The 19,288-nt window shown below is 42.4% G+C and overlaps 1 protein-coding gene across 1 annotated transcript in view; it reads right to left on the minus strand.

Moving 5' to 3' along the window:
- tenm4 (teneurin transmembrane protein 4) overlaps nucleotides 1–19,288 on the minus strand; it is a 114,556-nt gene that overhangs the window by 38,432 nt on the left and 56,836 nt on the right. The window contains exons 12-17 of the mRNA XM_008293040.1: nucleotides 16,515–16,700; nucleotides 14,033–14,059; nucleotides 11,246–11,392; nucleotides 8,970–9,186; nucleotides 4,299–4,418; nucleotides 596–857 (exon numbers count right to left, since the gene is read on the minus strand). Of these exons, the coding sequence (XP_008291262.1) occupies nucleotides 596–857; nucleotides 4,299–4,418; nucleotides 8,970–9,186; nucleotides 11,246–11,392; nucleotides 14,033–14,059; nucleotides 16,515–16,700 (959 nt within the window). The remainder of the gene's footprint in view (nucleotides 1–595; nucleotides 858–4,298; nucleotides 4,419–8,969; nucleotides 9,187–11,245; nucleotides 11,393–14,032; nucleotides 14,060–16,514; nucleotides 16,701–19,288) is intronic.

Consider the following 19,288-nt stretch of genomic DNA (forward strand, 5'->3'; position numbering starts at 1 on the left):
TTTTTTTTTTTTAACAAGACTAAATGGAATGATGCCCCTGTATGGTGCTCTTGGAGCTCAAGGAATAGCAAAGACAAAGCTACTATAAATAGACTGAACTGCGTACTAAATTCACTGATATGCCATCAATCTTATGAAGCAAACTGGGAGGTAGAGTAATGAGAGAAGGGCACAGAGATGCCTGCTAGACATAGAGTAGCCACAGATTCTGCTGCACACAGAAGCCCAACGAGACACAAACACATGTAGACACATCTATGTAATTGTATATATATATAACTGTGCAACGTAAAAGCCTTTCCAGTGGTACTTAATGTGAGGGACTACTAACCAAAATGCTGCGGTAGGTTTCTGTGTGCAAGGTAATAATCATCCCTCTGCAGTGAGACAGTACAATGCACATTGTAAATTGCCCGAATTCTACAAACTAAACTCGGGAGATAAAATCGCAGCACTGCCACGAGACAGTTACTATTACACTTGCACTTGACGAACAGTCTTCAGAGTCTCTCCCAGGTGTTTGGCGTGAATCACTTGCGGGAGAGACTCACGTAGATTGCAACCTGCGAGGAGGGTGGGGAGGGCGGATCATCACCTGGATTTCAGGTACGACGGTCCCTCTTTCGGCGCAGGTGCCAGCGAATGCCGTGAGCGGAGCCGGCGACACCATGGGAATGGGCCTGGTGAAGCTGCTGAGGTCACAGCTAGGGATGTCATTCTCCTCATGCCGCATGACGATGGTATCCATGACAAAGAAACGTCCCCATGGCAACCAGAGAGTGTGCTCCTGGGTGATGAATGGAGCGCGCTCAAAGTGCAGGGCTATGGCAATACCCCCATTGGTCACCAAGTCAAAACTGGAACACAGACGTGCACAGCGTCAGCGGGGATGATTGAATTCACACACTTTCAAGATGAAACGCGGATTTTTTCAAATAAGCACAGTGAAAATTCACATTAGCAATGCTTGTAATTAATTACGTGTTAAGGATTAAACCGTACCACATTTTACAGTAAATATAATAAATACTTTGAATTTTCTATTGAGTGTTGTTATAACAGGCAGACTGTAATAAATTCATGTTTTTAAAAAATGAAGGCTGTAAAGAAACAGTGCCTTTTTTTATTTAGCGTTATCTTTCAGGCCCACAAACGCTGAAAATACAATAGGATTATTGATCACAATGTTGAAAGCATATCTCTTCAGTATTATAATCAGAATATTTTATTTGAACAGTGTAAAATAGCAGATTTCAGGCTTTACTGTTTCAGCCGTATGTGTGTGTAATGCACTGCTCATGTGCTCACATTTATATGTGAGAGAGAGAGGTTTGTGCTGCAGGATGGAGGCAGCCGCCACTTCTTTATTGATCCCTTAGACGAAGGCTGTCCACTCTAACATCAGTCTAAAAGCCCTGCAATGCAATCCCATCTGCTGTTGCATTAAAGGGCTTCTGCCTCTGGTCTGACCTGAGTGTGTCTCAGTAAACAGGCTGCACTTTGGCAAAGTCATCATCTCTTGCTGCTGCATGGTGACAACAGCATGCCTGCACCTGCAGTGGACTTCTGCAGCTCTTGTCACTTCTCTCTAAGAGCCAATTAGCACCTGGTCACCTACAGGCCCCTGGGACAGGGTCGCATCCTCACACAGGAGGCACCTTCTCCAAATTACAGGTAAGTAAGCAGGTCCAAATAGTGACCTCTAAACTAGGCAATCTCCCTTTTGGTTCAAGCTACTATATAAAGGATCTGCTCGGTCTAACTTCCCTTGAGGGTAAACATCTGATTGGCCATGGTGATAAACAATGGCTTGTTCCGCCCTTGGTGCTTCGCCCTTGGCTTGGTGTGAGCCGAGCGAGCTTCTCCAGCAGTCCAGGGGCTGCAGAGCAGAGCTGTTACAGTGCTACTCGTGTGCAGCCGTGATCTGTCAGTAGCCATGCAGCCGGCCAATTTGCATGACACCTGGCAGGCTCAGGCTAAGCACACTCAAAACACTTCTGGACAGATACCCATGGGCAGTGCGGCCAATCAATGAAGGGATTCACTGGCTGTTATCAATCATGACAACAGCCTTAAGCCATGTGACAAAACTTATTAAGTTACCTACAACAGCCTTGCTTGCTTGTGCCCTCAGGAAATGCATCAAGCTCAGGGAGTTAACCTTGCCAATGAATTTGGCATGCCTCATATAAATTATACACAATCATTTGCCAACCAATGTATATTTATAATGAACTGGACGATATCTACCTGATGTGAAAGTAAGTCAAGGGCACAGCAAAAACTTAGTATGAATGAATGAGGACATAAAAACATAGAAATATAATAAATCTGAGCAAAATGCTTCGAATAAACTTGCAAGCAGTCCTGTGGACACGGGACTTCCCCTGCATATATATTATGGCCTCTACAGAGGTCCTTGCAAGCACCTAATAATGTAATGAGCTAAAAGCCATGTCGGCATTTTAGTCATTATTGGAGAAAGGCATAAAAGGGAAAAGCTCTGTCTCATTGCTCAGCCGATCAGAAAATGGCTACACAGCTGTAAAGTAACTAAACTAACCTTTTTTTTGTTTAGGCCAGAAAACTTTCCAAGATAGTGGAAAAGGTAATTTCAAAAACTAAGCCCTTGGACAATAAAGAACACATCATAAAAATGAGTTGAGACAGCTTTCCCATTTCTAAGTGGCTGAACAGGTGCATTTCTGATTTCACGCTGCACTGAGCCTGTTTACAGTGATTGCAGGGGAGTTGCAGGAGACTGGGCATGTTTACAGGGGAACCTGGGAGATGGAGTAGTGTTTACACATATGCTGGAAGGGAGGAAAGAGTATAGGGGTTCGCAAAGAAAAAAAGAAAAAAAAAACTGAGTGATGCATAAGAAAAATGGGACACGCATAAATGGGAAAATGATAGAGATGAGGGAAGTCAGTGCAGTAGAAAGGACATGAGACCTGGTTTTGAGGAAAGCACAGGAAATAAGTCAAAGAGTAGTGCCCAGAAAGGAAAGGCTTAAGGGCAGCGGGAGATTAGAGGAGGGAAACCGTGACGGGATGGAGAGCAGATGAAATAAGTGAAGAAGGTGAGGATGATGAGGTTGAAATGAGAGATTTTTTGTAAAAGGAAGAAGAAGAGGGGGGGACGACAAGAAGATGGAAGGAATGAGGGGAAGCAGGAATGATCAAGATCAAACCGGCGGCAAAGATGTGGGCCTTTAGAGTGTCAGTGACTGATAAAAGTGTCAGGAAGAAGTGGGGCTTGGAGAGCAAACACCAATTCATGCTGCGCTGTGATAGAGGGGCTTGGCTTGCCACAAGGTCTTACTGACACTGACTACTATGAGAGATACCAGAGTATTGGGGTTGTGGGTGTATACTGTACGCTTGTGAAATTAGATCCAAAAAATACTGAGAAAAGAAAACTAAATTATTAGTTTATTTTCCTCTGAGGTCTTTCTGTTTCACTCCAAGTAACACATTCAAATCAGTCGGAGGTTTTTGTGTGGATTTCTCTGAGAAACTCTCCCAATGCCAAAGCAGCTTGCTCAAAGAAAGCCACACAGAGACTTTTTCCACTTGCTTATGTAGAACACGTCCCCCCAAAACAATTTATCTTTCTCCAAAAAAAAGGTTCTAGTGGTGAAAGAAGCTGGACGATGAGTTTATGGCTTCTTGAGGGAGGAGACAGAAGAATCAGTACATTAGGATGTATTATTTAAGGGCAACAACTACATAGCTAATTAATGATAGGGTCAAAACCATTTTTTTTTAACCATTTCATAAATCATAATTCATTTATATTGAGAGGATAAACACGCAAAGCAAATAAAATCTGTAGCCCGCACCTTAATGAGTCGCTTATTTCTCCAAATCTTCTATTGTCAAATAAGTAATGTCCATTCGCACTATGTTTTGTAGCTCCAGCGAAATGCTTTGAATTGGCATATTTTATTCTTTCCCCTCCCTGCTGCTACTGAAGCATAACTTATGAGTGTACCAGAAGGGCTTTGTTTGATTTCTCTGGGAATTGAGCCGAGAACTCCAAAATTGGACCAAATGAAAGCACAAAGCAGATCAATGCCGGCACAGTTTGCTGTGGCAACTGTGTTTTTTTTTCCTCCCTTCATTAGGATTCAGCTAAAACCTCTGTGTTTGACGATAATATAAATATCATTGTCACATCTCTGTGCAATATATTTATGTAGCGGTTAGTGGTCTCGCGTTGCATCGCTTGTTTCTTGCTCTACGTGTGGTGATACATAAAAAAAAAGAAGAAAAAAAAAGAAAGCAGGCTCTTACCTTCCATCCTGCCTGGTGATTGTGTAACCGTACGATGGGTTGTTGATGAAACTGATGTTGACTCCGACCAGTGGCGTTCCATCTGAGGTCACTACTTGTCCGCGAATGACACACGCATGGCTGCATGGGAGTGAGGAAGACAAGCAATAATGAAACACTGTTAGCCCAGAGACAACAAAAAACAATGTGCCTGCATTAATTATATTGCAGGGCTTTTTTTGTTCTTTTATATTGCCAATTACACACTGTTGTTCCCCCTTAAATAAGCAAATATAAATGGATAAAAACATACAAGAAGTCCAATATAACATCCCCACAAGTCAAAAATTACAGTAGATTAATCAACAAACCTGAAAATGTTGAGGTTTGTCATCTATAAATTTGACAAAGAGGGATTTTTTTTTAGGGTTATTAGGGTTATAGCATCGTATTGTACAGGTGTACCTATTGGTGATTCCATGTACACAGCAGTAATGGAAATATAAAGTATAGCATTTCTTCCTTCCAGCCACAGAAATTCGTAAGATCAGTAGAGTAGAGGGTACGGATGTTATCAAAAAGAAATACTGTACACAATAAAATGAAACAGCCATAACTGAAACAGAGCAAACCAACACCTCCTAGGATGTCTCTGAGGGTTTTTCTATCCAGAATGGTAGGATAATGAGATAAGGAAGCTTTACTTTGCTTTTGCTCTAATTAAAAAAAAAAAGAGAGGATTTATCTTTTCCATTACAGAATGCAAGAGAGGGAAATAATAGGACTGCAGATTGCAAGACTTGCTTGGCTGATTATCAAGACCTCAACAGATTTCCAGACTGACATCAGGTCTCCAGAAGCTGCATAAATTAGATCTGATCATCAGTCCCCACCAATCAATAGTGGGAAGTCATCCAAATTCACCTCCTAATCTTACTGAACTGATGAGTTTGGACCTTGCTGTATCACGTCTCCCTCGTCGACGCCTGCCCTCGTCATTATCAAGGCCCAACTCATGGTCAGCCATAGTTTCTGTCGTCGTTTGCAAAAAACACTGGTCCCCTAACAAATGCCTTACTGCCACTTCTTCATTAGACCATGGCTATTTTTAATACATTTGGGTCTTAAACACTGCCACGCACTGGAAACAATTAACACTAGCGTGTTAGTAGCTGCCCTCAACATGTCCTTACCAGAGGCAAGATCATTCACCCCACACTATCCTAGTCCCCAGGAACCCAGTTTTATGTTAATTAGGCCAGGTCTCCTTCAGAAGACCTTGGCTGTCCACTACTGCACTGTAAACAAGCAAGGAGATACTGTTCCGAACCTGTGTGCTCGTAGCCAAACATCTATCTGGACGCATTTACATAGAATTTCTGCTAAAGTTAACTCAGTGCTGGCCTGGCTGCCTATGATTAATCATTCAAGGCGATAGTTTATTTTAGAGTCTTGTTTGAAGAGGCAATCATCCACATTTTCTTCAGATGGAGCTGTGAAATTGGAACTATCTCCTTCCTGCCTCTGTGAACCACATGGGAAGATGATTCCTCGCTGTCAAGACAAATGATTTAAATATTGACATCAAATACAACCGAAAGAAAGAGCAGCGAAGGAAGCATGAAGAATTCATCGCAGAAACTTCCCCTCTGTGCAAGATTTTACGAGTCCAAGGGGATTCGCAAAAGTGGAAAAGGGCTTCGCAATATCTCCAACCTCCAGTTTATCATATATCATCCGCAGAGGGCAACGGAGGACATGTAGTGAAAAATAAACAGGTGAAGCCCCCGGACTTGAAATCATCTCTGGTTTACGTTCTTTCAGGATTATGGATTACAAGGCTTAGTCCGGCGGAGTGCTGGGGTGGATTTTCCGACACCTCGCTTGTACCTTTGACATGATGAACTTGAACTATTCCAGTTGATATTGAAAAAAAATCTGTATCCAACTGTTATAAGTGAGGGTGTGAATCAAGATTGCTGTTTGATATGTTTTTTGGATACGGCATGGCGAGAGAAGAAGGGGTGCAGCTTTAATTAGCTGTAATCATGTTTCATGAAAAATTCGACTGGTATATTAATTTAGCACAAACTGCCTGCTTCACCAGAGGTGGCCACATCACTCTAAAAGACAAATTAAAGTTTTAATGAAACTAAACAACTCTTGGTGAAAAAAAACGCGACACAATGTTGTAGACATACAGCAGTTACTGACTATAAATCTGTCAAAAATTTTGAAAATACCCCTTTTACCAGCATGTAATCGTGAGAAAACTACACTGTTTCCTCACAGCAGTATTTCAGACACACTAAAAAGTACATGCCAGACTTAAGTATAGAGAACTTGCAATGAGCAAGGCTAATAAATAGTACCATTACCACAGAGGCAACAAAAACATAATTACCCACGCAAATTACTTGATTATAGGGTAAATCCTGCTGCAAATGCAAGCATGTCACTGCAGCCCTCTCTCTCCCTGTCTTTATGTTTTGCAGCATGTTGGAAAGTGTAACATTAGGAGACGTCAATGTAAATTTTAAGCTCTCCAAATATACAACGCTGTTAAAAGAAGGTAGGAATCACAGAAGCAAACAAACAAAAAATTAACGCCCTAATGCTGACATAAGAGTTTTAACTAAAATAATAAAAGCTCAAGCTTGTAAATGAGGCGAATAGCTTCTGCCTTGCTATTATAAGCCAGCTATCAATCTTTTCCCAAATTGTTCCATAGACAAAGTCCCTGTTTACTATTCTGGTCAGCATCCACTGCTGGGCCTAGGCAGCCTCTTGTATTATGTGTCAGGCTGGAGAATCAAGACGTTTTATGCAGTGGCAGATGCTTTATTCAGTGGCACCTTTGCAGCTTTTTGTGGTGGGAAACATCAGAAATAGCAGTCCAACATGTCTACTAGCATGAGGAAGTGGTTAGCGGATCAATAGAGAGATGATCGGGTGACCAGGGCAGGCATATCAGGAAGGAAGATGCCCAGACCGTGCCTGTAAGGCTCATCTGAAGCCCAGAGACCCCTGTCATAACTGCTCATATCTGTCAGTGGGTGGGGAATGAATACCAAGCATGAATAATAGATTATCACTGATATTTTTAGGTGAGCCGAGGCCTCCAATCTTGCAGCTCATCTCTGGATTCTTCATTTTACTTATTTATGGCGGCATCTTGTGAGAGAGACAAGAGTATTACTCAACCCTCTACGCCTCTTCCTCTGTCCAGTGAAGAACTGCAAAATGTTGAGTGGTTCTTGAAAGCCAGAAAAATGTCAATGAGGGAAAATGTCACACGGCTTCTCTCAAGTATCAGCTGACACTCCCCCTAAAAGTTTAAAAATCAGGGAGAGTTTGAGAGTGAAGACAGCTGATGAAATTCATATGGATTTTTCTCCTTTTTATTCAGACAGATTGACTACTGATGTCTGAACATTATACACCAATAACTAAGTCCAAAAAGAGCAACATGCTGAATTTGAGCAGTGTAAAGACTGATTTCTTTTTTTCACTGTCGACAATGAGGTAAACAGACAACATTTGGTTGGCAAGCACGATTTTCACATTTCAGCAAGCATCTACTACTAAGATGTGTTATATTGCAAAGTCTACTAAAGGAAATGAGCCTGCTTGAGCAGGGACACTTTGAAATCAATTTTACCTTAAAAAATACTAAGCAACAGCTCTGCCGAACTAAAAATAGTGATTTCTTGAAAACACGACCCTCTGCTATCATTTTTCAAAAAAGTGAAAGAACAAAAAACAGAACCAAGCCCCAATTTGACACCGTTCTATAATTTATTTATTTATTTATTTTAACCATAAAAAAAAACAACTAATATTCTCAACCTTGAATTTATTTAGTTTTGACTGTTGTCTGTTTGTGTCATGAGTATAATAAGCCCAGATGAGAGAGATACATAAGCAAGTGGGATGCAAATAAGTGACACAGCCTCACGAGTGATTAAAGATCGCAGGAGAAGGAGACAAAGGGAAACCGAGGCAGGGAATCTTATGGGACTTTGACTGCTATCCTGCCTGATATGAAAGGATCTCAAATTCCATGGTTGGGGTGTCATGAGCTCTGCCTCTGGGAGTGGGCCTCAGATGGATTACAGTAAAAGTAATCACAATACATGAATATGAGATGGCTTTCTTGCTAGGGAATGCTGCTTGCTTCTTGCCACATTCTATGTTTGTCCATCATCATCTGTCCATCATCCTTCTGGCTTTGCACGCCAACAGTCTCTGCCCATTTCAGCCTCCAGCACTGACTATAGCTGCCTCTCCTCTCTTGCATAAACATCATGGTCTGGATATTTAAAAAATTGAATTAAATTTTTAAAAAAGCAAATATTTAACATGTGCTAATATAACCATAGTCAAGATAAATCTGATGTATTTATGCCTGCACCTGAAATTTCATTACCTAAAGCAGGTATGCTAGCTGGAATACAAATTACTTTGGAGGAGCACTTTTGAGTTAAACTGTGCACCAATTAATAACTTGACAGATTCAGTTAGAGGAGCTTGATCTCACGAGAATCCGGTGCGTGAACAACAAATGATAATGCAGAAAAATAGCAAATTTAATCGAACGCTGGTGCTAGAAATCCTTTGCTATCAGATTAACAGCTTTTGTCTGGTTGACACGAGGCGGTGCGTGGTGGGAGCAATGCACAAGTCACTCACTTGCCGTCGAAGGGATTGGCTCCGGGGATGGTGTGGGTGCTGTCCCTGCCCACCAGGAATCGCACTCGGTCGTAGAAAGTCTGCAGGTTGCTCTGCGTAGAGGACATCTGTGTCTCTTGGATGATGTCCAGGGGATCCGGGGAGCCCACACACAGAGAGGTGGTGTGACAGGTTGCTTGCAGACAGCAGTCTGGATCCATGCAGTCCACCAGGCCATCTGACAAGGTCAAACGAGTCACACACACACACACACACACACACACACACACAAACACACACACAGACACACTGCCTCATGAAACAACAGTCTGGACACACACCTGGCAAAAGAAACTAATCACATGCAGCATTTTGTAAGTTTTGGGCACAAATATAAATACTGTTAGATGAGAATACCACTTTAAATAGTCCCATATGTAGCTTTTATTTATCACTGATCTCAATATAAAGTGCAATAAAGCCACTAAAATCTAAATTTTCTGTCACAATCCTTAACATTGAAACAGCACTAAGTCTCCAACCCACAGTTTTTTAAGGTGCATGGCAGACGGATTGACCCTAACAACTTGTCATAGCCCTTCTGTGGATTTAGGCTGTCTTGAGTTGCAGCTCTCTCTTTATGTAATCCAAGACTGACTTCACATCGGTGAAATCAGGGCGCTGTGGGGGCCGTACCATCTCCAGCAAAACTCCTTGTTCTTGTCACTAAAAGTTCTTTATGACTCCGGCTGTATGTTTGGGATCATTGTCATGCAGCAGGATGATGCCGGGGCCGCTAAGATGCCTCCCTGATGATACAGCATGATGGATAAGAATTAGTTTGCATTTTTCAGCACTCAGGAGATCACTTATTCTCCACACATTCCCAACTCCAATTGCAGAAATGTAGCTCCAAACTTACAAGGAACTTTCACCATACATACTCAAGCACTGCCGTCTGCAGGCACTCCACAGACCTTTGTTAAACAAATTGCCTTGTGGTAAATTATGGCTCGTCAGACAAGTGAGGTCAGAGCACCTGCTGCATACTTTTTGGCACCGGAGTTATGGTGTTTTTGTGCATATGTGATTCACTTAGCTTTCCACATCAGAGGAATGGCTTTATGACTACAAGTTATTGGCTTGTACGTCTCCTGAAATTGCACTATAACGTATAAAAGGTCTATACGAAAAGTTTGAAGTTTTCTATTAAGTCCACAACAGACTGTAGACGTGTGTCTGCCAGTTCTGAGCTGATAGTGCTATTAGATATCTACCAATTTTGAAGGGAAGTCAGCCTTTTGTACACTGATAAGTGCCTAGAACCTAACTAAACCCAAAAAGGGCATTATTCTTTGGGCATTTATACCTGTATTTCATGCTCGGAGTGGAGGCAGACAGGAAAGGAGGGGAAGGAGGCGGGCGTATGACATACAACAAATGTCCGGCTGGCCAGGATTCGAGTCGTGGATGTTGGTGTTATGTAGTATGCGCCATAACCATTAGGCTACCAGGTTGCCCTGAGGGACGGCATTATTCATTTTGACTCTTTTTTTACTACACGACTGCAGCCAATTTATGTACATCTCAGTCCAGAGACCATTTGAACACCTCTAGCACTGCTCGTGGTTCCCTTTCTGTAATTTAGATAAAATAACACAAGACAGAAAGAGCTGCTGTGCAACGCACTTTACTTTGCTGAAGTGGGTCATTCGACTCCCTACCCTTTGCTTTCAGGGGCCTATCTGGCCAGATGGGTGATAAAAATAAACCCTACTGTCAGGAGTCAGTCAAATCCCCAGAAGCACACTGCTTTTGCCATTGAGGGCTGTGTGGTCCCTGTACAGTGATGGGAAGAAAAACAGCCCCTGCATAAATAAGGGATGCTAGCACATAGCTCAAGCCAGAATGAGGTCTGGAAGAAAGGAAGTCACGTCTCCCACTTGGCCTAAAGAGTGGTGCAGCCCCCTGGCTGGATCTGTGTGTGTGCCTGGCTCTGCTCAGGGCTAGTTAGAGGGCAGAGCATAGACTTCCTACTGGGGCCACCGAATGTTCAAGGCCCCGGGCCAGGTACTCCACTTTTTAATAAAAACCTGTTGTCCAGGTGACTGGCTGGAAGCCATTCCTCATCCCCACCTGTATAAGAGTACAACCTAGTCTGGAAAGCATAAAGCAGGTATAGTATATTCTAAAGAACAAAGCTGGTTAATTTTATAGTCAAATCATGTCTGTTAAGAGTCCCTGTTGATGCCTGGCCACTGTCAGAAGGCATTGCAGTGTGCTGTTTGTGATTTTACCTCCATCGTTGTCCTTGACATCACTGCAGGCAGTTTCCATAGAGGTGTCACAGCCAGTGCCCCTCCAGCCCAGCTGGCACACACAGTACCAGCCATTGTTACCCAGAGTGCACCTACCATTTCCATTGCACAAACCAGGACAGCCCTCTGTGTAACAAAAAGGGACAAAGACAAAGGTTGGTACAGAGCATAAAATGAAGCGGTTATAATGGGGAACAGATAAACGCTGCATAATCTTTGAAAACAAACACCAACAATGAGACAATGGCAAAAATGTGGCCCTGTTGATGACAGCGGTTTGTTGCTAATATTTCTCTGGAAGCAACAGACTAAAGTCATGTTAAGATTTTAAATGGGGGAGGGTGGCAATAATGACCCTCAGCTGAAGTTGATTAATTTGATACACCTTTTGTGAAGCTTCTAATATCCCTTTGCAGTAAAATCAGATAAGAGGGATCTTCTAAATCAATATTACCTCATTACTACAGTAGATTGGCCTCCTGTATGTCTATGCTACCACGGCCTGGTAATGAGAGCAGTGGTGTATATGCTTGTATTTCTGCACATAATTGGATCTGCTTTTATGTAATTTTGCATTTGGACCATTATTATGATTATAGTATTACTGCTACTGTCTTCAGCACAAATGAATGAGCTGCATTGCTTACTGGAAAGAAAAAAAACAAAAAAAAAGGTCTATATTATTATTTGATAAATTATCTCCAGACTCCTCTTAGCAATCAATAAAATGATCCCTTCAGGGAGGATTGTGTGCTTTGTCATTAGCAGAAGTACAAGGCAAAATAAAATACTCTTGTACGAAGTGGACAAGGCCGAGCGCAGAAGCGTTATGCAGGGGTGGGCTTTGCTAGCCGTGTTCCTGGGCAAGAGACCCCAGGGGAGCTGAAATCAGGCTGGAGCAGAACGACAGGTGAAACATTCCACTGTTTGTCTTTGGATAGGTCTTCACACAGGCATAGATCAGAGGATTATCTCTCCCATTTTTCAATGGCTGTTTGACATTTATCTGTTACCTTATGATTCATATCCCCTCGCCGAGGCACAGGGTAAAATCTCAAGATATCAAATGCACAAGTCTGTCACAGTTTGTGTTGTTAGCAAGCTGCCTTGATAGAGAGAATGCTAAGTTGACCCACTTTATCAACTGAAGAGACTGGGGCAGCTGTCTCTACTGTATGCTCTTACATCACACACACAGAGAGAATAGGACGGGAAAAACAACAGAGAAAGAGGAGAAGAGACGCAGGCGTGGTGGTTGGGACGAGCATTTAAGGTAGAAGAAGGATCAGTTGATGGAAAGACATGGGAACAGAGGTAAGCATTTAGGAGAACAGAAGGTAGACTCAACGCCAAGAATAGATGAGCAGATCACGTGGTTAGCGGAGTGACGCATCACTTGCATGTTAGTTGCCGCATGAGTCATAGTGCAGCCACAGATCAATAGCAAATCCACATTTATGCTTACGATTGCACATTTATTCCACATATCGTTTTTTTTATTTTAACAAAAGCCCAAAAGCAGAAATAAAATTCCAGTTATTACAGCAATACTGCCAAATAATATCCCTGACCTCTCCATGACTCCAGTCTGTCATTGATTTATCTCGTATAGAAAGTCATACTTAATATTGTATTGTTTAAAAGTAAAATATTAAAAATGTACATATTTACCCACACTGACTGTCAAGTCCAGGGAAAGATCATTAAACATGGCAAGAGTGCCCGACAATTATGCATTCTCAGTTGCAGCCAGGTTTTTGTTGAACTGTGAACAGCTCCTTATAATCAAAGTAAATATAGGTAAACAAGACAAGACACAGGGCTATGAAATAATGTTGCTGAAGTGACAATTGCAGTATTTTTCTTAAAAACGGTGAGAAAAATAAATAATCCCACGCACATTTTCCTTCTCGTGTCCCTTGCAAAAAGGGATTCACTATTGACGTCTAATGCCATTAGAAAGTGTCTCGCCTCCTAGACACGTTCGGGCATTAGTCGTCCTTTTATTGAGCAAATGGACAAAACAACTCTGGTTAGACCAGTGGAGACAGATGATTAGTAAGCTCAGAATGTTTATTACAAGGATAAATAAAGATCCACTCTCTGTTGGCACATGTTCAACTCAATTGGCAGCCCTTTCACAGAGGAGCCCCTGCTGAGCCCTGCCCAAGTCTCCCTGAAACTGCTCCAAACGTGAGGCTGCAAGTGTTCGAAGAACTCCTCTGGCAGCCGCTCTCATGCCAGGTGGTCCATTACCAAGGACACAGTGCGAGTGAGAGGGGGGGGTGCTGCAGGCAAGAGAGGCAGGGTTGTAGCGGAGCCTCCACCCCCTGCTTGCCCTGCACCAAGCAGACCATGAACTCTTTTAATTAGAGAGGATGCGGCCTCAGCACCTATCAGGCCGCGCTCACAGCTGCACACTCATCCATAATGCATGTCACAGGTTATGAAGCCCCCTTCCCAACATCCCCCTATTGAGCAGGGAAGGATGCACACAAACCAAATATCCAACACGTAAAAGAGAGCAGCGTAATTTGACTCACCAGGTGCGAAAGTGCTAAGTGGAGATTACTGTGTGACAATATGGCAAAAAGTTGATGGGAGGTGGGGGATCTTTAGAATGGGTTGTTCGGGGGCAACAAGGGGTGCATAGTGTTTGCATATGTCAATGTAGGGGGAGAGCATGGTGTGTGTGCATGATTTGTTAATGCTGGCTGGAGATACAATGGGAGGAGGGCAAAATAGAAGGAAGGAGGAATGCCATACCTTTCACTACCTTATCCAGATAGTGAGCTTGGGAGATAAAAGACAGGACATATAAGGGAGGTTTGAACAGTGCCACTTCCATGACAGGACAGCAAGGCAATGTGTTAGTTTACATTATCAAAGAAAAGGAAAGAAATGCAGTCATGAGGCATTACAAGCATGCATTACAAGCAACACAACAAACACGATCCAACACGGAGGAGAGGAATGAAGATGGGGGACGTTGTGGTACACGGAGAAAGAGAAAGGCAGAGAGACATACAGAAGAAGCGAGAGACACACAGAGAGAGAGAGAGAGGATAAAAAAAAAAAAGTGAAATGTTCAGAAAGAACATTTCAATCTGTCCCTATTTATTAACTGCTGGGATCGGCAGAATATCTCAGGGGAGTATTTCAAAAGCAACATGATTGATGCACATATTACCGCCCTTAAATCTCTTAAGCAATATCGCACAGGAGGTCAGGATGTTCGACAAAAAGCGCTTTTAATCTCGAAACACCTCTGCAGACGATGAGGTCACCGGAGGCTTTGCCAGCGGTGGGGCCGGACCAGACCTCCCGTGCTCCACAGCATGGGGCTGGGGGCCAATGCAGAACTCTCAATAATGAAAATTGATTTAAACTGAGATCTTTGGCTTCTTAATGGATGACACTGAGGAATATTCTTGTCGAGTGGGGATCTCAATATGGCACTTATAAAAGTCCCATCAATAATGTAAGGCCAGCGTATAAAACATTCACAAACTGAGTCGAGGCTCTGTACTCGGGCAGCTCCGCTCCGAGATATGCATGAGAATACTGTGAGAAAAATTATCTTCTATTTGAATACAAAATAAAGCTCCCACCTATGCGCATTCTCCAGTTTTGTCCCGTCTTCCCTTTTGACTCGAATGTGTGAAATTTCTGTTCACTGCACCACTGTGGCAGAGGGGGACGAGATGGCCATTGTGTTCCCACTTCCTCTCTGACGCTTGAGTGGTTGTATCATAGAATGATAATACGTGAGCCACCATGTTCAGTGGCATCTGCCCACAAAGAGGGGCAGATCTTTTTACTTGCATTATTATACTAGCAACTATAACATTAACATAATGCTGGTCGTTGTGGGGCCGATTTTTAACATATATTCTGTCTAGTTTCACCTACAGGACTGTACATGCATATTTTGGAGCTACAACATTCACGGAATGACAGGAAATGAAAAGGAAATAGTGAAGCAAGGTCCGAATATCTCAAAATTGCAAGTATAATGCTTGTGTAAAAGCACTGAATGGTTTCCCACCAATGAAATGAGGAAATAGAAGACAGGACAAGACAAGAAAAGAAAAACTGATGCACACACACACACAGGGACACAGAATGCTAAAGTTGCAATCTTGCAAAGCAGGCATCACATAGCATGTCCTCTGGATTGTGTCTGATGTTTGGAGGAGGTTTGACAGTGCTGACGTCAAATATCGTGAAGCTAACTGCGTTAAAACACTCGTCTTAATGAGCTCAAGTTACACTTTAACAATGAAACTGTCAAACCTCAGAACATCCATCACCATAACCAAACATATCCTCATGCCATCCTTTTGGCAGTCCCACATTTCAAACAGAGCATACAGGTCACAAACGGAGGTCAACTACTGCTTAGTTGTGATAACACCTTGGCTGTATTAGAACATTTACTGCAGTCACCAGATTCTAATGACAAAAAAATGGTGTACCACCTCAGGAACTTCAACAAAGAAAAAATATGCTGAAAGTACGTTTTTAATCTCGAGTGTTATGCACAAGTTCAGTCGGCTCCCTCGACCTCTCAACTATTCTCTCTGGAAGGAATTTTTACAGAAATAAAAAAAAAAAAGCCAACATTATCAACCCCATGAACCACTGCTGGCATACTCTGCGAAAAGATTATGAAAACCACTGCAGAACTCATAGCACTTAATGATTTTAGTCTCTGGCAACACAACCAAAACTCAGTCAAAAACTTTTTTATAGGTTTAAGTGAGCCAAGGTTTTCGAGAAAGCCCTTGACATTCAGGCAAAGGCCTTGAAAACGTAACTTCCACATGTGTTTAGAGAAGAACAATTGTTCGTATAAACATAGAGCTAAAAGCGGTGGTTGACCTGCTCACAATGACTCACATGTCAGCATTTGAAATTAATTGTAAATGGAAAGGGAGCAAAGAAAGAGATGAGGAAAAGGATGAGTAAAATGAAAGGACACCTTAGCACATTCCCACATTAAAATGCATGAAGGCAAGCCTCAGATCCTTGAGTAAACCTGTTCATGCTTTACCAAGTTTCACAAATTCAATTAAGCATGCTTCTCCCTCTCTTTTCCAACTGGACCCTTCCCCTCACACCCAGAGCTTCATACATACGCAGGCAGAATGTCAGCCTACGCCTTTGTTGGCCTCCCAAACACACAAGACATACATACACAGCGCCCCCCCACCCCCACCCAAACTAAAACCTCTTCCCATCCTACCAATAGTGCAGTGCTCGCCGTTCCAACCCGGACTGCATTCACATTTGCCGTCCTTGCAAGTGCCATGTTCGTTGCAGCGTGGGTGACACGCCCTCTGGTCACACCCAGTGCCCATCCAGCCGTCGTCACAGCGGCAGGTGCCCGAAACACAAATGCCATGGCCACCACAGTCCGCTGCACAAATCTCTGTGGGAGACAGGGACATAGAAGAAGACAAAAAAGAGTGTGGGGGAAGACAGACAGAAAAGAAGGAAAGGAGGGGGGGAGGGTGGAAGTGGGATGGAAAGGGAAGACAAGGCGGTGATGGGACAAGGCAACAAGGGTGAAAAAAAGACAAATCCAGAAGTTATTGTCAACGAAAGGCGGCCACGCTCCACTACCTTGTCTGATGGCAGCTGAAAAGAAATTCCTGCACCTCATAAGGGGCAATCCTTTTTGACAATACAAATCTAATAAGTCCATTACCAAGAAAAGACAAGGATTGTGGCGGCCTTAGCAGACTTATTCTTTTGCCATGCCTCTTCTAGTCTTTGTAAATTCACCTCTTTGTGCTACAAAGGGGTCTAAAGAGGAAAAAAAAATAAATACACAGCTGGAACTTGTTGCAGACATGGCAACAACATCAGAATTACCATTTTGATTAAACTGTAAACGTTATTTCCTTTCTTGTAGGTGCAGTGTTCAAGGCTTTGCCACATGCTCCGCTATGGACTACAGGCAAGAGGTAAAACTCCACAGAATGATTCAAGACATAGGATGTCAATACGCTGTTTTGATTCCCTCTAAGTGCTGTGTACCAGAGGAAGGAGCACATTCATGGAATGAAGGCGACTGAGCCACAGTAAAGCTCGGCTGACGCTATTGTGTGGCAGCTGAAAGACCTCCCTGACTGGGTGTGATAGAGCCCGGGACATTACCCACGTCTCATGAACTCAAGGGAGAGTATGACAAGCTGAAAGCTCAAAGAAATTAAACACTGACAGATTACTTATGAATCTCATTGAAATGTTAACCTCTTTATTAACCATTCTGTAATAAAAGGGGCTTAGCAGTATGGGCAACAATGAACAATTGCCATGTATTTCTGGCTTATTAGCCAAGCCAGTTCAAATATGACCACAGGGGACCAAACGGGAGGTAAAATTTTTAATAAGTCAATTATTGCCTTTACAGTGCCTATTTTGTCATTGTTACGAATTTAATCTGAGTCGTATTTTCAGCCACAAACCATAACATGACATTACCAGCTTATAAAGCCTTTTTAAAAATATATATATATAAATCACTCTCTCCTGCTAATTACAGCTCAGCACAAACTATGAAAATAATAATTTTATATTTGACTTTTGATCCATACGTAAAGCTTGCCAGCAGAATTTGAATTATTACCCCAGTGACTGCTTTGACACGCAAACAAATGAATGCACAAGCGAAAACAAATTATCAGAATAGCATTTAGTCCAGGAGGTTGACTCATAAATCAGCTTTTAAACACTATTCACTGTTGAACTATGCCTTCTGCATTGTCTAAAGACAGCGTTCAAGATAGGTAGGAGGTGTTGATGAGGATAATGAACATCCTGAGTGATCTCATTAGCACATATGTTTAAAAAAAACAAACAAAAAAAAAAAAAAACGGATTCATCAGTTCCTCTTCAGAGTTATTAGAATGCATAGTGGTCAGAGAAAACAGACTCACACTGACTGCGAGACAACTGTTCACTTGGAACAAAGGAGAAATCTTTAACGTGATAAAGATGCAATTACAGCCTGCAGGCAAACCCTCATTATCCGTGGCCAGAGGAGTCCACAGTGAGAAATACCCCCATTCCCATGATGGCCGTTACCATTTGCACTAAAGGACCGTGTAAACAAACTTTCCTCTGGGTGGGAGAATGGCAAAAATGGCATAAAAACACACATATTAAAGGACATAAAACCTCAGGCATTGTTTTATGGCTAGTAACAGCATTGCTACCAACTGTGCACACCTTGGTCCTACTGTTCCAAACCCACAAGAGAAAATGAGTTTGTGACTTTAAAGTATTGGGGAGGAGGGGGGAGGGGATTAAAGAATCTTGAAAGATATATTGAAAGCTTTCCATCTTTTTTTCTTCCTTCAGTCTGCAAGGTTATAGGCTGCAAGCTGTACCACCCCACCACCAAGCTTAGTGTTGTATTAGACCATAGAAAGCTCTACAATGAACAGGATAAAGGAGGATAAAGAGCCAACTCATCATCATTTACAGAGCTTTTTCTCTGCGAGGCAAACTCAGACTAACTGCCCATTTCCCTCAAAATCCTTGGGATTACCTAATAGGTCATTGTGTCTGCTTGGAATATAAAGGGATTCGCGGATCTGAGTGACTGCTGTTCTAAAATTCTCATTTCAGAAATATTTTTTTGTGAGAATACAAATTGTGTTGTCTAAAGGAAAACAGCTAAAAAAGGCTAAACAGAGCTGATGTACTTATTATCAACACATCAGAGGTCTGTTCAAATGGAACTATCAGAAGCTTTAATCTGCTGGAGAATAACCATAAATGCAAATACAGCCTCACATGAGCATGTATACAAGTGGGAAGTTGTAAAATGCAGCATAAGGAGAACCCCCCCAATCTTTTTTTTTCCCTTTTGCATCTGCCAACACTGCAAGTCGGCGATGTTAGATACCTACATTTGACAACTCTTTAGCAATCTACCTCTGAGTTCAGTGAGGATTTTCAGTAAAATACTTCTTTGGTAAATGTGAGAAGGCAGGCTGCTGTCAGAGC

The sequence above is a fragment of the Stegastes partitus genome, unplaced genomic scaffold (assembly GCF_000690725.1).
Source record: "Stegastes partitus isolate 25-593 unplaced genomic scaffold, Stegastes_partitus-1.0.2 Scaffold853, whole genome shotgun sequence".
In the NCBI taxonomy this organism is placed as follows: Eukaryota; Metazoa; Chordata; class Actinopteri; family Pomacentridae; genus Stegastes; species Stegastes partitus.